Source organism: Gorilla gorilla, chromosome 11, assembly GCF_029281585.2.
Source record: "Gorilla gorilla gorilla isolate KB3781 chromosome 11, NHGRI_mGorGor1-v2.1_pri, whole genome shotgun sequence".
NCBI lineage: Eukaryota > Metazoa > Chordata > Mammalia > Primates > Hominidae > Gorilla > Gorilla gorilla.
This window is the reverse complement of record NC_073235.2, coordinates 35349590-35366648: the sequence shown is the minus strand read 5'-3', so window position 1 is coordinate 35366648 and position 17059 is coordinate 35349590. Positions and strand designations below refer to the sequence as shown.

At 40.2% G+C, this 17059-nt stretch overlaps 1 protein-coding gene across 7 annotated transcripts in view; it reads left to right on the top strand.

The window, feature by feature from the left end:
• The window catches only part of NCKAP5 (NCK associated protein 5), a 990571-nt gene that overhangs the window by 849849 nt on the left and 123663 nt on the right, over window positions 1-17059 (top strand). For 6 of the 7 annotated variants that reach the window (XM_063694774.1, XM_063694773.1, XM_063694772.1 and 3 more), the window contains one exon: window positions 15010-15105. In XM_063694774.1, coding sequence (XP_063550844.1) covers window positions 15010-15105 — 96 coding nt within the window. Of the gene's footprint in view, window positions 1-15009; window positions 15112-17059 lie in introns of all 7 variants that reach the window. The other variant, XM_063694775.1, reaches the window with a different exon arrangement.

Here is a 17059-nt window from a genome sequence, read left to right as displayed (position 1 = left end):
AATATGCCTGAAAAAGAAACCTGCAAAATTGAAGTTTAAATATAGAATATATTTAACAAACTAATAGAAAAATAAAAATAAATCCACTTGACTTGATGAATCCTGTGTATTAGCTGGAAACTGCCATTTGCCAAGAAATGATTTAGCTTAGTGAAATGTATTTTGCAGCTAATCCTTTAATGTCTGTTTTACGTATTACCCTTCCCACTGTTAATATTGAACAATGTTGTAAGCTAGTAATTTTATGCCCTATATTTCAAATTGCTATTAGGAAGCCACATAAATAACAATTTCCAACTGCTTGTTTATAATACCATGAGGCATTTCTTACCATGGGGTAAAGTAACAGTGGATTTAAAAAACTGCTTTGGGGATAAAGCTACAGGGAAACCATGATGCGGATCTGTAGCAACAAAGCCCATAAGGCAAACTGAAGTAATAAGTCTGAAACCCTGATAATGCACAACTTAGTATTAACTATCAAGGGAAGTGAGACAGTGGGCTTTCATTGAACATTCAGCCAGAGATTGCATTTATGTAATACATCTTCACAAATGTTGTAAAATGAATGGGACTCCAGCAACTTGTCCTAGTAAAACCAGGACATTGAACTGTCAAATGCAGATGAGTGCACATCACGAAAGTCATTTTCATCAATACTCTGATCTCTTTCTTATCCCAGCCCCCATGCAGTGGAATACTGTGAGAGTCAATATTGCAGGCTGTGAAGGTCCCAGTGGTTATGTAATCTCTCAAACTCTGAATTTCATTTGTTCTAATCTTTCCTTTAATAATGTAAGGAAGCACCCATCTTATAAATAATTCTACATAATTTTTTTTGGTTCTCCAAAACACTGACATTGCATTCTCCCTTCTTTGGAGGTTATCTTCCAAAGTTAAGTGATAATAGTTTGATTTTAATGTCTCCTCATTGTAGTTGCAAGAGCAGGGCCCACGTATGGTTTCTTGCTGACCATCTGGATAACATATGGAACCCTTTGGTGTCACAGGAGGAGTCACTGCATGTCTTCAGGATTAGCAGTTACGGATCACTGGAGTGCTGGTGGCTCTTTTCTAGCATGCAGCATAATTGAGGGCCCTAGACTGACCCCCTACTTCCCCAGCCACCCCTTTTAGGAAGAAGCATACTGAGAAGGCATAAAAGCTGTGTGAATGTCCATTGTGTCTACATTTCTTCCCAGAGACCCATCTGCAGTCCCTTCCTCTAGACCTTTCCTTTCTGTGCATAGGTAAGAGTAATGGAGGCCCACAGCCAAGTCCAGCATTGGGAAAAGAATAAGGTAGACAAAGGAGTAGAAGAAAGCATGTATTTTGCAGAAAGTGATGGAATGAGATCCTAACTCAGCTACTTACTTGCTCACTGTGTGACTTGACCCAAGTTCCTGATTGCTGACACATCTCTCTCACCATTCCCCTCTTGAACTTGCCTCTGTGGTCTTGCTGAACTTTTTGCAGAAAATGGCACATTCTCTCTTGTCTCTGGACGTTTTCATATGCTCTTCTCAGAAAGACCTTTCTTTCTTTTTTGACCCTGCTTTGGCCTGATTGTTTGTATCTTCCCCCAAATTCATATGTTGAAATCTTAACCCCCAAGGTGATGGCATTAGAAGGCAGGAACTTTGGGAAGTGATTAGATCACGAGCATGAGAGCTCTTATGAATGGGACAGTGCCCTTATAAAAGAGTCCTCAGAAAGCTGCCTTGTCCTTTCTACCACTTGAGGATACAGTGAGAAGGCATCATCTATGAACCAGAAAATAGGCCCTCCGCAGACACTGGATCTGCTGGCACCTTGATCTTGGACTTCACAGCCTCCAAAACTGCGAGAAATACATTTCTATTGTTTATGAGCCACAAGATTGTGGTATTTTGTTTTAGCAATTGAAAAGACTAAGACAGCCCCCTCTCCTGAGTAATCGCTTCTCGGTAACATCTCTTAGCTGTGCTAAAACTTAGCTACAGCTTCCCTAGGAAAGCCCCTAGAACCCCTCTGCCGAGGGTTCCCACAGCATACTATGTTGCAGGTGCCTGCTCAGCCTGTCCGATGAGCACCTTGATGCAGGGAGTGTGCTTGTTCATCATTGTACCCCAACATTCAAACATGGATAAGACAATATAGTGGCAGAGAATGAGGTGCCATAGGGGCAGCCCTTAAGTTTATGTCCAGGTTCAAATCCTTGACTTAACAGTTACTTAGCCTCTCTTGTCCCTCAGTTTTCTCATTTGAAAAATGGAGTTGATAATAGTTTCTACCTCATAAAGTGACCGTAAGGATTAAATAAGGAAAAATAATGCATATCACCTTCATCACGGAGGACCGGAGGCAGGACTAGATTGCAGCTCCAGACAAGGCAGCATGCGGAGGCTTGCATTATGAATTTTAGCTCCAGATCAACTGCAAGAACAAACCAGCAATCCCGAGAGGACTCACAGACCCTGCAAAGGAAGCGACCTCTCCTGCAGGACCCAGGAGATGCCCCAAATACTGTGAGTGCCCCAACTGCGGAAGTGGAAAAGGGAGACCTTCCTCTCCCAAACACACACCACCACTGGAGAAGCTGAAGTTCTGTTTGTGGGAGAAGTTTCTGACTTTACCTGGAGCTGAGTCAATTTAGAGAGCTGAGTGAAATACATGGGTAGAAGAAGCAGCAGAAAGGCCCTGGGAGCTTGCTGTGTCCCCTAGCAGCCCCTTCCTGCCTGGCACCACAGGGATCCATCAGGAAGGTGGCCAGAGGAGCAGGGGGTAAAACTCCACAGGAAGAAGGAAATCTCCCGCTGAACTTCGTAACAATTTGAACAGGGCCAGACGCTTCCTAGCCAGAACTCAGAGGAGGGCACAAATCTGGTTTGCAGACTCCACAGGCAGGGGAAGAACCAAGACTTTTTTCTTTCTCAGCTGGGTGGTGGGTAGCCTGGGGCAAGTTTTCAAGCCTATCTCACCTTCCGCCTGGAAACAGACTCAGGGCTGTTGAGGGGGCAGGGTTGGGGGGAGCATGGTAGGAGTGAGACCGGCCCTTAGGTTTGCATGGGAGCTGGGTGAGGCCTGTGACTGCCGGCTTTCCCCGACTTCCCTGACAACCTGCATGACTAAGCCTAGGCACACAACTCCAGTGACCTGGGAATCTCACCCCCATCTCCTACAGCAGTGGCAGCAAGATGCACCCAAGGAGAGCCTGAGCTCAGACATGCCTAGCCCCACCCCCACTTGATGGTCCTTCCCTTTCCACCCCGGTAGCAGAAGACAAAGGGCATGTAATCTTGGGAGCTCTAGGGCCCCGCCCACAGCTGGTGCCTTTCCACACTAATGCAGCTGATGCTTTCCAGAAAGCGCCACCTCCTAGCAGGAGGCCAACCAACACAAAAATAGAGCATTAAACCACCAAAGCCAAGGACCCTCATGGAGTCCACTGCATTCCCCTGTCGCCTCCACCAGAACAGTTGCTGGTATCCACAGCTGAGAGACCCATAGACGTTTCACATCACAGGACTCTGTGCAGACAACCCCCAGTACCTGTCTGGAGTCGAGTAGACTCACTAGGTGGCTAGATCTGGAAGAGAGACAACAATCACTTTTGGCTTACAGGAAGCCACATCCATAGGAAAAGGGGGAGAGTACTACATCAAGGGAATACCCATAGGACAAAAAGATCTGAACAACAGCCTTCAACCCCAGATCTTCCCTCTGACAGAGCCCACCAAAATGAAAAGGAACCAGAAAACCAACCCTGGTAATATGACAAAACAAGGCTCTTTAACACTCTCCAAAAAAATCACATTAGTTCACCAGCAATGGATCCAAACCAAGAAGAAATCCTTGATTTACATGAAAAAGAATTTAGGAGGTTAGTTATCAAGCTAATCAGGGAGGGATCAGAGAAGGCGAAGTCCACTGCGAGGAAATCCAAAAATTAATACAAGAAGTGAACAGAGAAATATTCAAGGAAATATATAGCTTTTCCTTTGGACACACTTTTAGAAATATAAAATGCTTTGGAAGTCTCAGCAATAGAATTGAACAAGTAGAAGAAAGAAATTCAGAGCTCAAAGACAATGTCTTCAAATTAACCCAATCCAACAAAGACAATGAAAAAAAGAATAAGAAAATATGAACAAAGCCTCCAAGAAGTCTGGGATTATGTTAAACAACCAAACATAAGAATAATTGGTGTTCCTGAGGAAGAAGAGAATTCTAAAAGCTTGGAAAACATATTTGGGGGAATAATCCAGGAAAACTTTCCTGGCCTCACTAGAGACCTAAACATCCAAATACAAGAAGCACAAAGAACACCTGTGAAATTCATCACAAAATGATCTTTGCCTAGGCACGTTGTCATCAGGCTATCCATACTTAAGATGAAGGTAAGAATCCTAAGAGGCACCAGGTAACCTATAAAGGAAAACCTATAAGATTAACAGAAGATTTCTCAGCAGAAACCCTACAAGCTAGAAGGGATTGGGGCCCTATCTTCAGCCTCTTCAAACAAAACAATTATCAGCCACGAATTTTGTATACAGTGAAACTAAGAATCGTATATGAAGGAAAGATACAGTCTTTTTCAGACAAACAAATGCTGAGATAATTTGCCATCACTAAGCCACCACTACGAGAGCTGCTAAAAAGAGCTCTAAATCTTGAGACAAATCCTGGAAACTCATCAAAACAGAACCTCTTGAAAGCATAAATCACACAGGACCTATAAAACAAAAATACAAGTTAAAAAGCAAAAACAACAAACCAAAAACTGAAGTACACAGGCAACAACGAGCCCAATACATGCAATGGTACGTCACATCTCAATACTAACATTCAATGTAAATGGCCTAAATGCTCCACTTAAAAGATACAGAACCACAGAATGGGTAAGAACTCATGAACCAACCATCTGCTGCCTTCAGGAGACTCACCTAACACATAAGAACTCACATAAACTTAAAGGGATGGAAAAGGGCATTTCATACAAATGGACACCAAAAGTCAGCACAGTAAACAGACAGCCCACAGAGTGGGAGGAAATCTTCACAATCTGTACATCTGACAGAGGACTAATATCCTGAATCTACAATGAACTCAAATAAATCAGTAAGAAAAAAACAAACAATCCCATCAAAAAGTGGGCTAAGGACGTGAATAGACAATTCTCAAAAGAAAATATACAAATGGCTACCAAACATATGAAAAAATGCTCAATATCTCTAACGATCAGGGAAATGCAAATCAAAACCACAATGCAATACCACCTTACTCCTGCAAGAATGGCCATAATGAAAAAAAAACAGTAGATGTCAGAGTGGATATGGTGAACAGGGAACACTTCTACACTGCCGCTGGGAATGTAAACTAGTACAACCACTATGGAAAACAGTGTGAAGATTCCTTAAAGAACTAAAAATATAACTACCATTTGATCCAGCAATGCCACTACTGGGTATCTACCCAGAGGAAAACAAATCATTATTTGAAAAAGATACTTGCACACACATTTATAGCAGCACAGTTCGCAATTACAAAATTGTGTAACCAACCCAAATGCCCATCAGTCAATGAGTGGAGAAAGAAACTGTGGTATATATACACAATGGAATACTACACAGCCATAAAAAGGAATGAATTAACAGCATTTGCAGTGACCTGGATGAGATTGGAGACTATTATTATAAATGAAGTAACTCACAAATGGAAAACCAAATATCCTATGTCCTCACTGATATGTGGGAGCTAAGCTATGAGGGCGCAAAGTCATAAAAATGATAGAATGGAGTTTGAAGACCTGGCAGGAAGAGTGGGAAGGGGGCGAGGGATAAAAGATGACAAATATGGTGCAGTGTATACTGCTCGGGTGATGAGTGCACCAAATTCTCAGAAATCACCACTAAAGAACTTACTCTTGTAACCAAATACCGCCTGTACCTCAATAACTTCTGGAAAAATAAAAATAAAATAAAATATTGAATTAAATTAAATTAAATTTTTAAAAAATAATAGTAATGTAAACACTTAGCACAAGACCTAGCCTGCAAGTGAGCACTCTATAAATGTTCATTTTTTTTTTTTGCATAGTTTTATTTTTTCAGTTAGGTCCAAATTTACATATGGAATTATGCTTCCATGGAAAGAATGTAGTGATCTAAAAAGCAAATGAAATTGACAATACCAATCAAATACCAATAGTGATAACAATGGAATAATAAGGAAAGCATGATTTTAAGTAAATGAATGAATGATGTTTGAGTCTAGCAAACAGATATCACATTGTATTTAGAGGTAATTATTTTTTAATTCTATGCAGTTCATTTTACTGATTAATTTTTATTGTTATTTTAATAAGTTGTCTATAACAAATCGTCATTAACCAGATTTAACTGGGTAGAATTAAGAGCATGAACTCTGCAGTCAGACTGTCCAGGGTTCAGATACTATTTATGTGACATTAGGCAAGATTTTTTTAGCTCTGTGTGTCAGTTTTTTCACTTGCAAGACAGGTATGATAGTTCTTACTGTAGGTTGTAATGAGGATTTAAAAGGATAACATATGTGAAACACACAGTTAGTGCTAAAAAGAGCTCGATAAGTGTTCACAGCTATTATTGTTGCTGTTATTATTATTATTTCCTCCCCAATTATCTGCCTCTAAAGCAGAACCTGGGAAGGAAAATCACCAAGGCAACATAATTAATTTGATGGGAGCTGCTCAAATTGTGGGCTTAACATTTAGGCAGAAATAAGCTACTTCCATAGGATTTGCCTTGTAAAAGATAGCAATGATGTTATCACGTCCCTCCCTTCATAGAAAAAGCAAGCAGAATGTGGTAGGAAGAGCTTGGACTTAGAAGGAAGCAGGTCTGGGACAGAATCCTGGCTCTCCTGCTTCCTGAAATATATGTAGCATTGTGACTTCAGATGCCTTCCTTCGCTTCTGTCATCTTGGGTTCTTCATCTCTAAAAACTAAGATGACAGCTTCTTCCACACAGTAGTATGAAGATTCATGAGATAAGATTAGGTAAAGGACTTCACAGAGTGTCTCTTCCCCCCACAGAGCAAGTGGTAATTCATTTCTTCCTAATAAGTGGTACATTGAATTCTAGTGACCATCAATGGAGCTTCCAATAGGTCTGGTAAAAATAGGTCAATTTTTGGGGTTTTTTTTTTCCCCCACTAACTAATCCTTTTAGTTTGGTGAAATCAGAAGGAAAAAATGTGTTCCCCCACATGTAAAAGGCAAAATCTTCAGAAAGTCAGAACTTTTCAAAAATAAAGCTTGATTAAAAATGTAAAATGCAGTGTAGATAATTTTACAAAACAGCGGGGGCAATTGGAAAGCACTTATTAAAGTACCTGTTAAAGTAATTAGTGATGAAAATGGAAATTTCAGGGCACTTCTGTGTCTCTTAGATCCCAGAATAGGCTCAGGCTGTGCTGAATCACTTCCTCCCTTAGATCATATTTACAGAAGAAGACAAAAGGGAAGCTTCAGAGAGTCAGGCTTGGCAAGCAAATGCGAGTCACTCTTCGGCTGTCCTCCTGCCCACACGTCTGACTGGCCTGCCATGGGAGCCTTAACCTTCTGTCCTGTTTCTCAACATTCTGTCACTTTGCTGTTAGGTCTGAAATATTTCCAAATTTTGTTTGTTTGTTTGTTTGTTTGTTTGTTTTGTAAAGACTTCAAACCAAGAGATTTGGGAGCTCTGCAGAAAGAGCTAAGTTCCCTTTGCACAGAATATTCTCTTACATACATTTAACTGTGTGGTTAATATACTGGCCTCCACCATCTCTAGCTACATGGCACCCTTTCTCTACTGTGATCTTGTTTGCATGTTCTGCCTTAAGAATTCTTGTATTTTTTTCTCCTTTGTGTGCTTGGTCTGCTCAGGGATATTGTCAGCTCTGTTAATGAGCTTCCTTGAGTCTCTCATAGCTCATAGTCATGATTCTGCACATAGTAGATGCTTCATAAAGCATAAAGCATAAATCAGTGTTAGACTAATTAGAGCGGAGGCTCTTTAGGGCAAGGTCTGCTGTTTTCATCCTCATCCATCTACCCACTAGTGCTCACCCTGTGGGCCTTGGGGCACTGTTAATGGAATTGCAGCAGATAAGGACAGGTAAGAGGTGCTCTGGTCATCAGTCTAAGCTGCAGAGACCACGAATAAACTTTCTAATCACCAAACCAAATGCTGCTCCCTTAGGTAGCCACTGGATAATCAGGCTGTCATGGAAGTGGGGACCCTTGAAGAAGGTTTTAAATATAGCTGTGGAATAATTGTTTCAAAAGTATTTTATAACCTTGGGTCCTGGAGAAGTAGAAAAGAGACAGAGCCATGTCATTTGCCAAGACACCATCCAGAGCAAAATAGAATGCACTCAGGGCAGCTAAACGTTGATGTGCAAGGCAAGTCTAAAAGTTGTCAGGGAAAATAATAATTGCAACAAGGACTGTTGCAGATGGCTTAAAAAATTAGCTGTAAAAATTTCAGACACTGAAGTGAGATCAAATTATGATGGACATATTTTTTTAAAGGGCCTCTAGGAGAACATTTGGAAGGCACACTGTCACATCAGCAGGAAGGCTGAATGCAGATATTATGTTTTATCTTTGTAGCCCAAAATGGAAATAATGGCATAATTAATTAAACATCAGCTTTTATCCAAAAAGATTTTGTCCTGGTCTCAAATTTTTGTGAATCTAAGAAATGACCATATAATACTCAGTTATGTAATATGCAGTTATATAATATTCATTTTATAATAAATTCTTAATGGAATAGAATGAAACTTGTGAAATGTGAACCCAGGGATCTTCCACAATCTCTGTTGATGGGATTCTGGAGGGGCTGATGAAAAATCACACTTCTCAGTGTGGCAAAAATGTAAGTCTAGTATGTGAATAAGGCAAAACTTTGGGGTTTTTATGGAAGATCATTTGGCTTCCACAGAAAAATTATTTTCATCAGGCTCCAAGGTGTTTTAGAAAATTTCCTGCACCTTCCTTTTGGAGATCCTTATGCATACCTGTGAAATTGCCTTGTTACCCAACAGAAGGAACAAAGTTTATTCACCTGATTATGTCTATTCAGGGTCATATTTAAAATGCTTCTCTTAAACATGCACCAAATCCTCTAGAAAGGTGAACTTACAGGCAATCAGAGGAAGTGAGCAGTATCAAAAGATACTCAGGAGATTTCATAATAACTCACTCCAGGTTTGCTTCCCTTGTGTTGGGCTCAAAGGGAATCAAACCCTGGGCCCAGGGCCTGCCTAAGACAGAGTTGAGGGAGCAGAAATGGGGCTCTAGGAAGCTTTCTAGAAGCTGTGAGGTGAGAACAGCTCTCCAAAGTGGAGATGATTTGAAAACAAAACTAAAGCTGAAAAAGCAGTAAGTTCTTTTTCCGAGAAATCAGCCCAACATCCAGTCCACTAGATTTGAGGGAGGGTGATCCCTAAACATGGCCAGGTCCAAATAAGCAGCTAACCAAGGTGGCAGAGTGTGGCAGAACCCAGAGAGACAGTGGGCTAGAGCAGGCTAGGACTTACCGAGACGGGGAGCAGCCAAGGCAGCTGTTGGCATCCCTTCTCTCAGATCAGGTGCTGAACGGTTAAAACTTCTCTTTTGTGCCGATATATGGCTTTTAATAGTTGGAGGGGCTGGGTGCAGTGGCTCATGCCTGTAATCCTAGCGCTTCGGGAGTCTACGGCAGGTGGATAACCTGAAGTCAGCAGTTCGAGACCAGCCTGGCCAACATGGTGAAACCCCGTCTCTACTAAATAGCCAAAGGCTCAAATGCACCTCAGTCTCCAGTCTCTGCTGCCGTCATTAACTAGAGAGCTGCAGAATCAGTCACTACCACCCTGAAGGGTCCACTCCACCTTCATCCTGCCAGATAAAGGACAGTCAGTCCCTGGCACAGTCTGTTGAGGGGGACATTTCTCTGCCTTGAATTACAGATGCAGAACTGCACAGAGAACGTAAAACTGACTGAATGAAGGCAAGTGAACCCACCAAATATTACCGACCCAATGTATAGTCCAGGCACTGACTACCCTGGCATTGCCAGGTCCCCAAAGCTTAGCTTGGTATTTTACACCTGTATGAGGCATGCGTTCTGTTATAAATTGTGATACATCTTAGCTCTTCACACAATCCCCCAACCCCTGCCCTTGTGTATAGTGACAGAAAGCAGGTCTCTTTCCTATGAAGCTAGAATCTTCAGTGGGGTTGTCACCTTGGGCTGTTGACATAGCCACTACATATACATGTGTAAATACCCATATATATGTACATGTGTGTGCACCTATGTACACATATGACATATATACATAGAAACATGCATGTTTCTTGAGTGGCTACCCTGTAGGCTGCCAAGAGAACTGTGTCAGCCAGGTCGATGTCAGCAATAATAACAAACTCCAAACGAATCATGGCCCAAATTCAGTATAAGTTGATATCTTCCTTGGGTCAAATCCAGAAAAGTCGTTTCTTTTCACAGAGTGGCTTTCTTCCAGTAGATAATTAAAGAAGCTAAACTCCTTATACCTGGTTGGCTTCATCTTCAACAAGTGGCTTCCAAGGTTGCTGTGCTGAGTTGTCTGCATGAAGCCAGTGGAAGGATAAAGAGCATGGAAGACTATATGAGGGAGGTATTCCTGGGCCAGGCAAGAAAGGGCAGATGTCACTTTTGCTCAGGCTCCGTGACCTAGAACTAAACATGTCATGTGGGCACACCTGACTGTAAAGGAGGCTGGGAAATGCAGGCCAGCCATGCCCCCAGAAAGAAGAGGGCCAAGGTTCCCGAGGTTTTGTGACACCCAGCTAGTCCCTGCCACTGGGACAATGTAGAAATTAAGGGATTGGCCTGCATTTTCGTGGAGCTGATCGTCCTGTTAGGAGGATAGAACCTACGCAGAGAACAACTCAGTAAGAGTACACTTTGGATAAAGGACCAAAATGAGAGGCAGTCCAATTCCTCAAGGCAGGGAATCCACTGTGGGTTAGAAAGGATAGATGACTTTACAGGGAGGGTTTCAGTGTCATCCTGAATACTGGACAGGATCTAGGGGCAGGAGGAGGAAAGTGTGCCATGGAAAAATGGACAAAAGATCAACTCAGACAGGAGAGGGGCACATTCCAGAGACAGCGAAGCCAGTCTGACAGGGAGGGTTAGACTGTCACCGTCAAAGGAAGCATTTGAGTAAAAAGATCCCTCACTTACCTCTGGTTTGAAAATGTGTGAAATTAGGAGTCTCTATTTCTGAAACCCAGTTGAATCTCAGTTACTGAGACAGTGTGACAGATGACACAAGGCCTATTTCAAACCTATACTGAGTAGTCCTGCTACTTTTCATGTCTAAAATAAAACAAGTATGTCTAACTCCAGAATTCATTGGGATTTGCAGGTTAAAGACAGGAAGTTTAAAGTATTTCAGATGAGATTTTATTCAGATGAACACTAACAGTAAATATGAACTATACATGGGTATATGATAGAGAATTTGCCCCCTAAGCTGGGGGGCTCCTCTTAAGAGGTCATGGCCTTCTTAAGTCAGTTATGCTCTTTTTGACAGTGACTTAAATTTCTAATGTATACATTCTACCTATTTTTCACTGAAGCACAGGTAATATAGTATCAGTATAAAAAGTGATGCTGTACACACACATGCCTGGATATTATGTATATGGTGAAAATATGAGCCTATTATAAAAATTCTTATCATAAGAAATGTAGTCTCTTTGGGGTTATGTGCTTTCACAGTTATTTAAGGGAAGTTGTGTGATATTTACCTATCATTTCCTTTCCTATAGCCTTAACTCAAAAGTAGATTTTATTATGCTTGAGATGATAGGTAATCCAGTTACCCTGATTGGATCATTATACATTGTATACCTGTATCAAAACATCACATGCACCCCCATAAATATAAACAACTATTATGTACCCATAATAATTAAAAATTTTTAAAAATAATAATAAATGTTTAAATTTTTTTTAAAAAAGTAAACAGATTTTATTTTATTCTAAGTCAATTTTTATTTGCCTTATATGTATGACAGCTATAACAATGAATGATTCATTTGTGCCTTATTATCTAAGAAATTACCTACCACCAACTGTCAGGTATAACAATAAATTGGCCTATGTGAATTTCAGCATATTATCCTGTTTGTTTTCCCTTCTTAATATGATAGTGCCTCTCTATACCTGTGGTAGTAGATTAAATAGCCACTTCTGTCTTTCTTTTTTCTGAAAATCTACACTTACTGATGCCTATAATTCTGTCATTGGATGTTGTGACTTTGTTAGGAATTTCATTTAACTTCACCTTTTATTTTAGATTCAGGGGGTACTTCTGCAGTTTTGTTCCATGGGTATATCGCATGATGCTGGGTTTAGGATGCAGGTCCCATCACCGAGGTAGTGAGCATAGTACCCACTAAGTAGTTTTTCAACCCATTCCCCCCTTTCTTTTTCCCCATCTAGTAGTCTGCAGGGTCTGTTGTTCCCATGTTTATGTCCATGTGTGCTCAGTATCTAGCTTCCACTTATAAGTGAGAACATGCAGTATTTGGTTTTTCTATTTCTGAATTAATTCACATAGGATTATGGCCTCCTCTAGCTGGATTCGTGTTGCTGCAAAGGACATGATTTCATTCTTTTTTATGGCTGTATTCTATGGTACATATGTACCATATTTCTTTATCCATTCCACTACTTATTTGCACCTAGGTTGATTCCGTGTCTTTGGTACTGTAAATAGCGTGGCAATGAACATGTGTGTGCTTGTATCTTTTTGGTAGAATGATTGATTTTCCTTTGGGTACACACCTAGTAATGGACTGATGGGTCAAATGGTAGCTCTGGTTTAAGTTTTTCCATCTTTCTTTTTGCAGATGAGGGATTTGAGACTAAGAGGTTCAGTTACATTCCTGAGATCCTGTAGAACGTGTACCTTCAACAGGGCTAGAACTCAGGTCTCCTGGCCCTTGCCCCAGGACCTCTCCTTTCTCCCATGCAGACCTTCCCTGTTTCAATGAAGGGAAGGGACCCATTTGGATAAAAGCCACTGAAACAGCCTTGAGGAGGGCAGGTTTTTAGATGCATATATTCATGAAGTAGGTGAAAGTGTGACATCATATATCTGAGAAATAATAATGAAGTGCATTCATGAACTGAGTCAGTTAGATAGCTAATCCATTGAGGCCTCTTCTCTCAAATCGCATGATATACCACTCAAAATCATTTCTTTTGTTGAATGTCATTTCCCATAACTTCTTGTCCTGTTTGCATATTGATAAATGTATTCTTAGGTCTCACAACATTGTAATTCTTTTGGCACTCTCTCAATCTTTAAAACTTATATATGGGTGAGTAAAATATAAAGACATCTTTTTGTTTAAAGACTACAACAAGCACTAATGGGCTGCTTACTAAGTATGATGTATTTTGTCAGGTTCCGGAGATTGCAAGATGAGATAAATTCTATCTTTGCCCCCAGGAAAGTCAGATTCTAGAGCTTGAATCTTGAATTAGGATTATAGAATTAGGATTATAAAAACTGTCCAGAAACAATGCATTGGTTCTGGTTACCTATGGAGGTCTTAGCTCTGCTGGAGAAATTTGGATTTTCAAAGCAACAGGCAATCAGTTTAGAAATTATTTTCTTTTTTGTGAAAGGACTTCCACAGACACACAATTTGAAGGTCCACTGAGAAGGAGAACTGGCCAACCCACAACAGCAAAAAAATACCTTTACCTTTGCAGGAGGATAGAATACAGCCCTGCCACAGTGCCATCCTTCAGGAGGTGCTGTATAAATGTTTGTTGAATAATCACCTGACCAAGTACTCAGGGCTCTCACAGAAGTTCAGCCTAAAGAGAGTTGAGTGGGGAACAGAGAGAATGTGACTCATTTTAGTGGAGTTTGTAGTCCCTGCTGACTTCATGGTAGATATGCTGGGACAGAGTGACCAGTGGGTTAGCCCTGCCCTCTAAGATGATTCTAACATTGCTCAGTGGCAAAGAAGCAAAGGCATTTCTTAGATCAGCATCAGTGTGCAGCAGGGCCTCTCCAGGGAGAAAAAGGAGTAGAAAAAACTTTTCGGAAGCGAGAGAGGCACGCTTAGCTGCATTATTTACTTACTCAATTAGATTTTTTTTTAGCATCTGGAGCCACAAAAGTTGTAACGAAGACAAACCAGGCTATAAGTGCCATTTTCAAAATGTCATCAGCCTAGCAGAAACATTAGGCATAAATCATGACTTTTATTGTATTTGCAATTAAACAGATCAAATTTAATGTCCACAGAAAAGCCTTAGTAATTAGTATCAAGATTAATACAGTGAAATGTCTCTGGCTTAGCAGTCCTCCCAAACAAAACTGAAATAAAGAATTCAGTATATAATTGAATAGCACGTGAATATTAATGTACAAAATCCTCAGAGTCCCCAGGTCCCCGAAGCAATTATTTTCTATTCACATTAATTGTTCCTAACAGATGAAATTAATGACTTTGAGTTAAAATGTGTCCAAGGGAAGATTTCACAAGATCAATGCTGTTTAGAAATAAGGTCACTTTTATAATTATCTGCTCAGATTTTAACCACTGCTCAACATAGTAAGGTGAACTTGGTGATTGGTTTTCTTAATGTGAATATCAAATGTTAATTTTCATACTACCCAATAAATGTATCAGAGTATTCATACTTTTCCTACTGCTTATTTTTTTCACTACTACTTACGTTTTTCTACTACATATCTTCCAAGGCAGATTGACAGACTGTAAAAGCATCACTATTGTTTACAAAATGTAATTTGCACATACACATACATATACATGTATGGGAACACTGATAAACTAGAATAAACTTTTTTTAATTAGGACATGTATTATCTAATCTGGAAATGTCAAGTCTTTTGAGATTTAACTTTCCAAGGCAGGATTTTGAAACAAATAATTAAATTATCGCTATTCAATGTTTCTGCTTGGTTTTACCTAGAAACTTCACTCACGCCTCTTGGATCTTTCATCTGGAGATTTGCTTTCAGAGGTGGAAAGAAACCGAAGTCTGACACAGTCACGAACTGATGCTGAGGTACACGTGAGTTTCCCAGTTGCCTTCAGAACACTTGTTTTGGTGGTTATTTTCCTTCCATCAAATATGATGTCACAAGCGAACCATAAAGTGCATCCTTGAAGCATTGTCAGGCAGATAAAAATACCTTCCTTTCTTGTGTTCTCTGAAATTCAATATCATGTCCCCCAGCTGATATAGTAAGCTGAAAGTGTCATTCTTGGCAAAAATATCATAAATCTTGGCTTTTTCCCCAAGATACCTTTTTTGGATATTGATTACATCTCAGAGTCTCTGAGAAATGGTCAAGGAGCTTTTTATTAAAACCCACGTCCCATATTATTCATCCTACTTTTGTGATATATTATGCATGAACTTTTAAAAATTCATGGGCTCTGCATTTTTTTTCTCTAGCTGGGGTTAGCTTTGTGCTTATCTGGCAAAACTTTAACCAGCATGGCCTTTTAACTCTCGTTGACATAAAAAGAGTAACTTGAAAAAACACAATTGCCAAATAAATATATAATGAAAAACGTGAGGCTTAAAACAATGACATGAACATTTGTGGATAACTGTTTTTTTATTTTACTGAATAATTCCATCAGTGTAGATAGACCATTAAATGTAAATATTCTCAAGTTAGATTTGAATTGAATTTCAGTGGAATGTTGTCACTTTAAACATTCATGAAGACCTAATGGCATCCAATCTACAATATAGCCTTAAAGTCAGGTGTTTTTTTTTTAAGTGTGGAGTTTTTATTTAAAAATGGGAAGAATGAAACTCTGGGCTTCATTCTCTTTTGGTTTTTTTTTTTTTTTTTGATATGGGGTCTCACCCTGTTGCCCTGGCTGGAGTGCAATGGCACGATCTCAGCTCACTACAACCTCCACCTCCTGGGTTCAAACGACTCTCCTGCCTCAGCCTCCCAAGTAGCTGGGATTATAGGCGCCCGCCGCCACACCCAGCTAATTTTTATATTTTTATTACAAAAGGGGTTTCACCATGTTAGTCAGGCTGGTCTCGAACTCCTGACCTTGTGATCTGCCTGCCTCAGCCTCCCAAAGTGTTGGGATTACAGGCGTGAGCCACCGCACTGGGCCAGCTTCATTATCTCTATTTTTTAACTAAAATTGTAGATTTTATACTGCATTTCTCACAGTAAGAATGTTTAAAGTATATGAATCATTCAGGGTAGTAATCTAAAATAAACAATGAGGAAAATATACTTTGGATAGTGCAGAAGACAGGTTGTATTTTTCCCTGTTAAATCAACATAATTAAGATAATGTTGCAATAGAAGCTAATACACATTTTTGATGAAGAATTTTAAGAATAATCATTATTACCAATGACAACTCACTGGGATTCATGGGGTTCTGTGTATCTCTGGAGCTCTGCTCATTGTCAGAGGGCTGACTTGGCATTATGGCATAGTGGCTTGGACTTGGGCCGGGCATCAGAATGTTATATTGATAGGGCAACTTGGGCAAGGTATTAAAACCTCAATGCCTCAGTCTTCCGTTTTAGAAAATGAGGATAATGATATTTCTTTTCTATTTCAGAGAGTTGTGGTGAGGATTAAATGAGATAACACAGGAAATGTGCATACACAGTGCCTGCTAACAGTATTGGAACAATCATAAGATCTCTGTTCCTTTGGCCCCCTTCAGTTCTCTTAATATGTGGTACCATGCTACACCCACAGCAAACCACAGCAAAGGTAGAAATGATCACTGAGAAAGGGCTCTACTAATATGTCTCTCCAGAAGCCAGAAGCTCACATTAGTGATCCCTGGTAACAGAGTCCATCCACTTTTGGCTATTGCCTAATGTAGTTACTACTTAGGTGCCAGGCATCAGGGAATTATAGGATATCAGGAAGTGTAAAACAGGGTCCCGTAGGGAGACCATGAACTAACTGATGGCTTAGTTGAAGAGCCAAGACACATGTGTGTGTGTGTGTGTGTGTGTG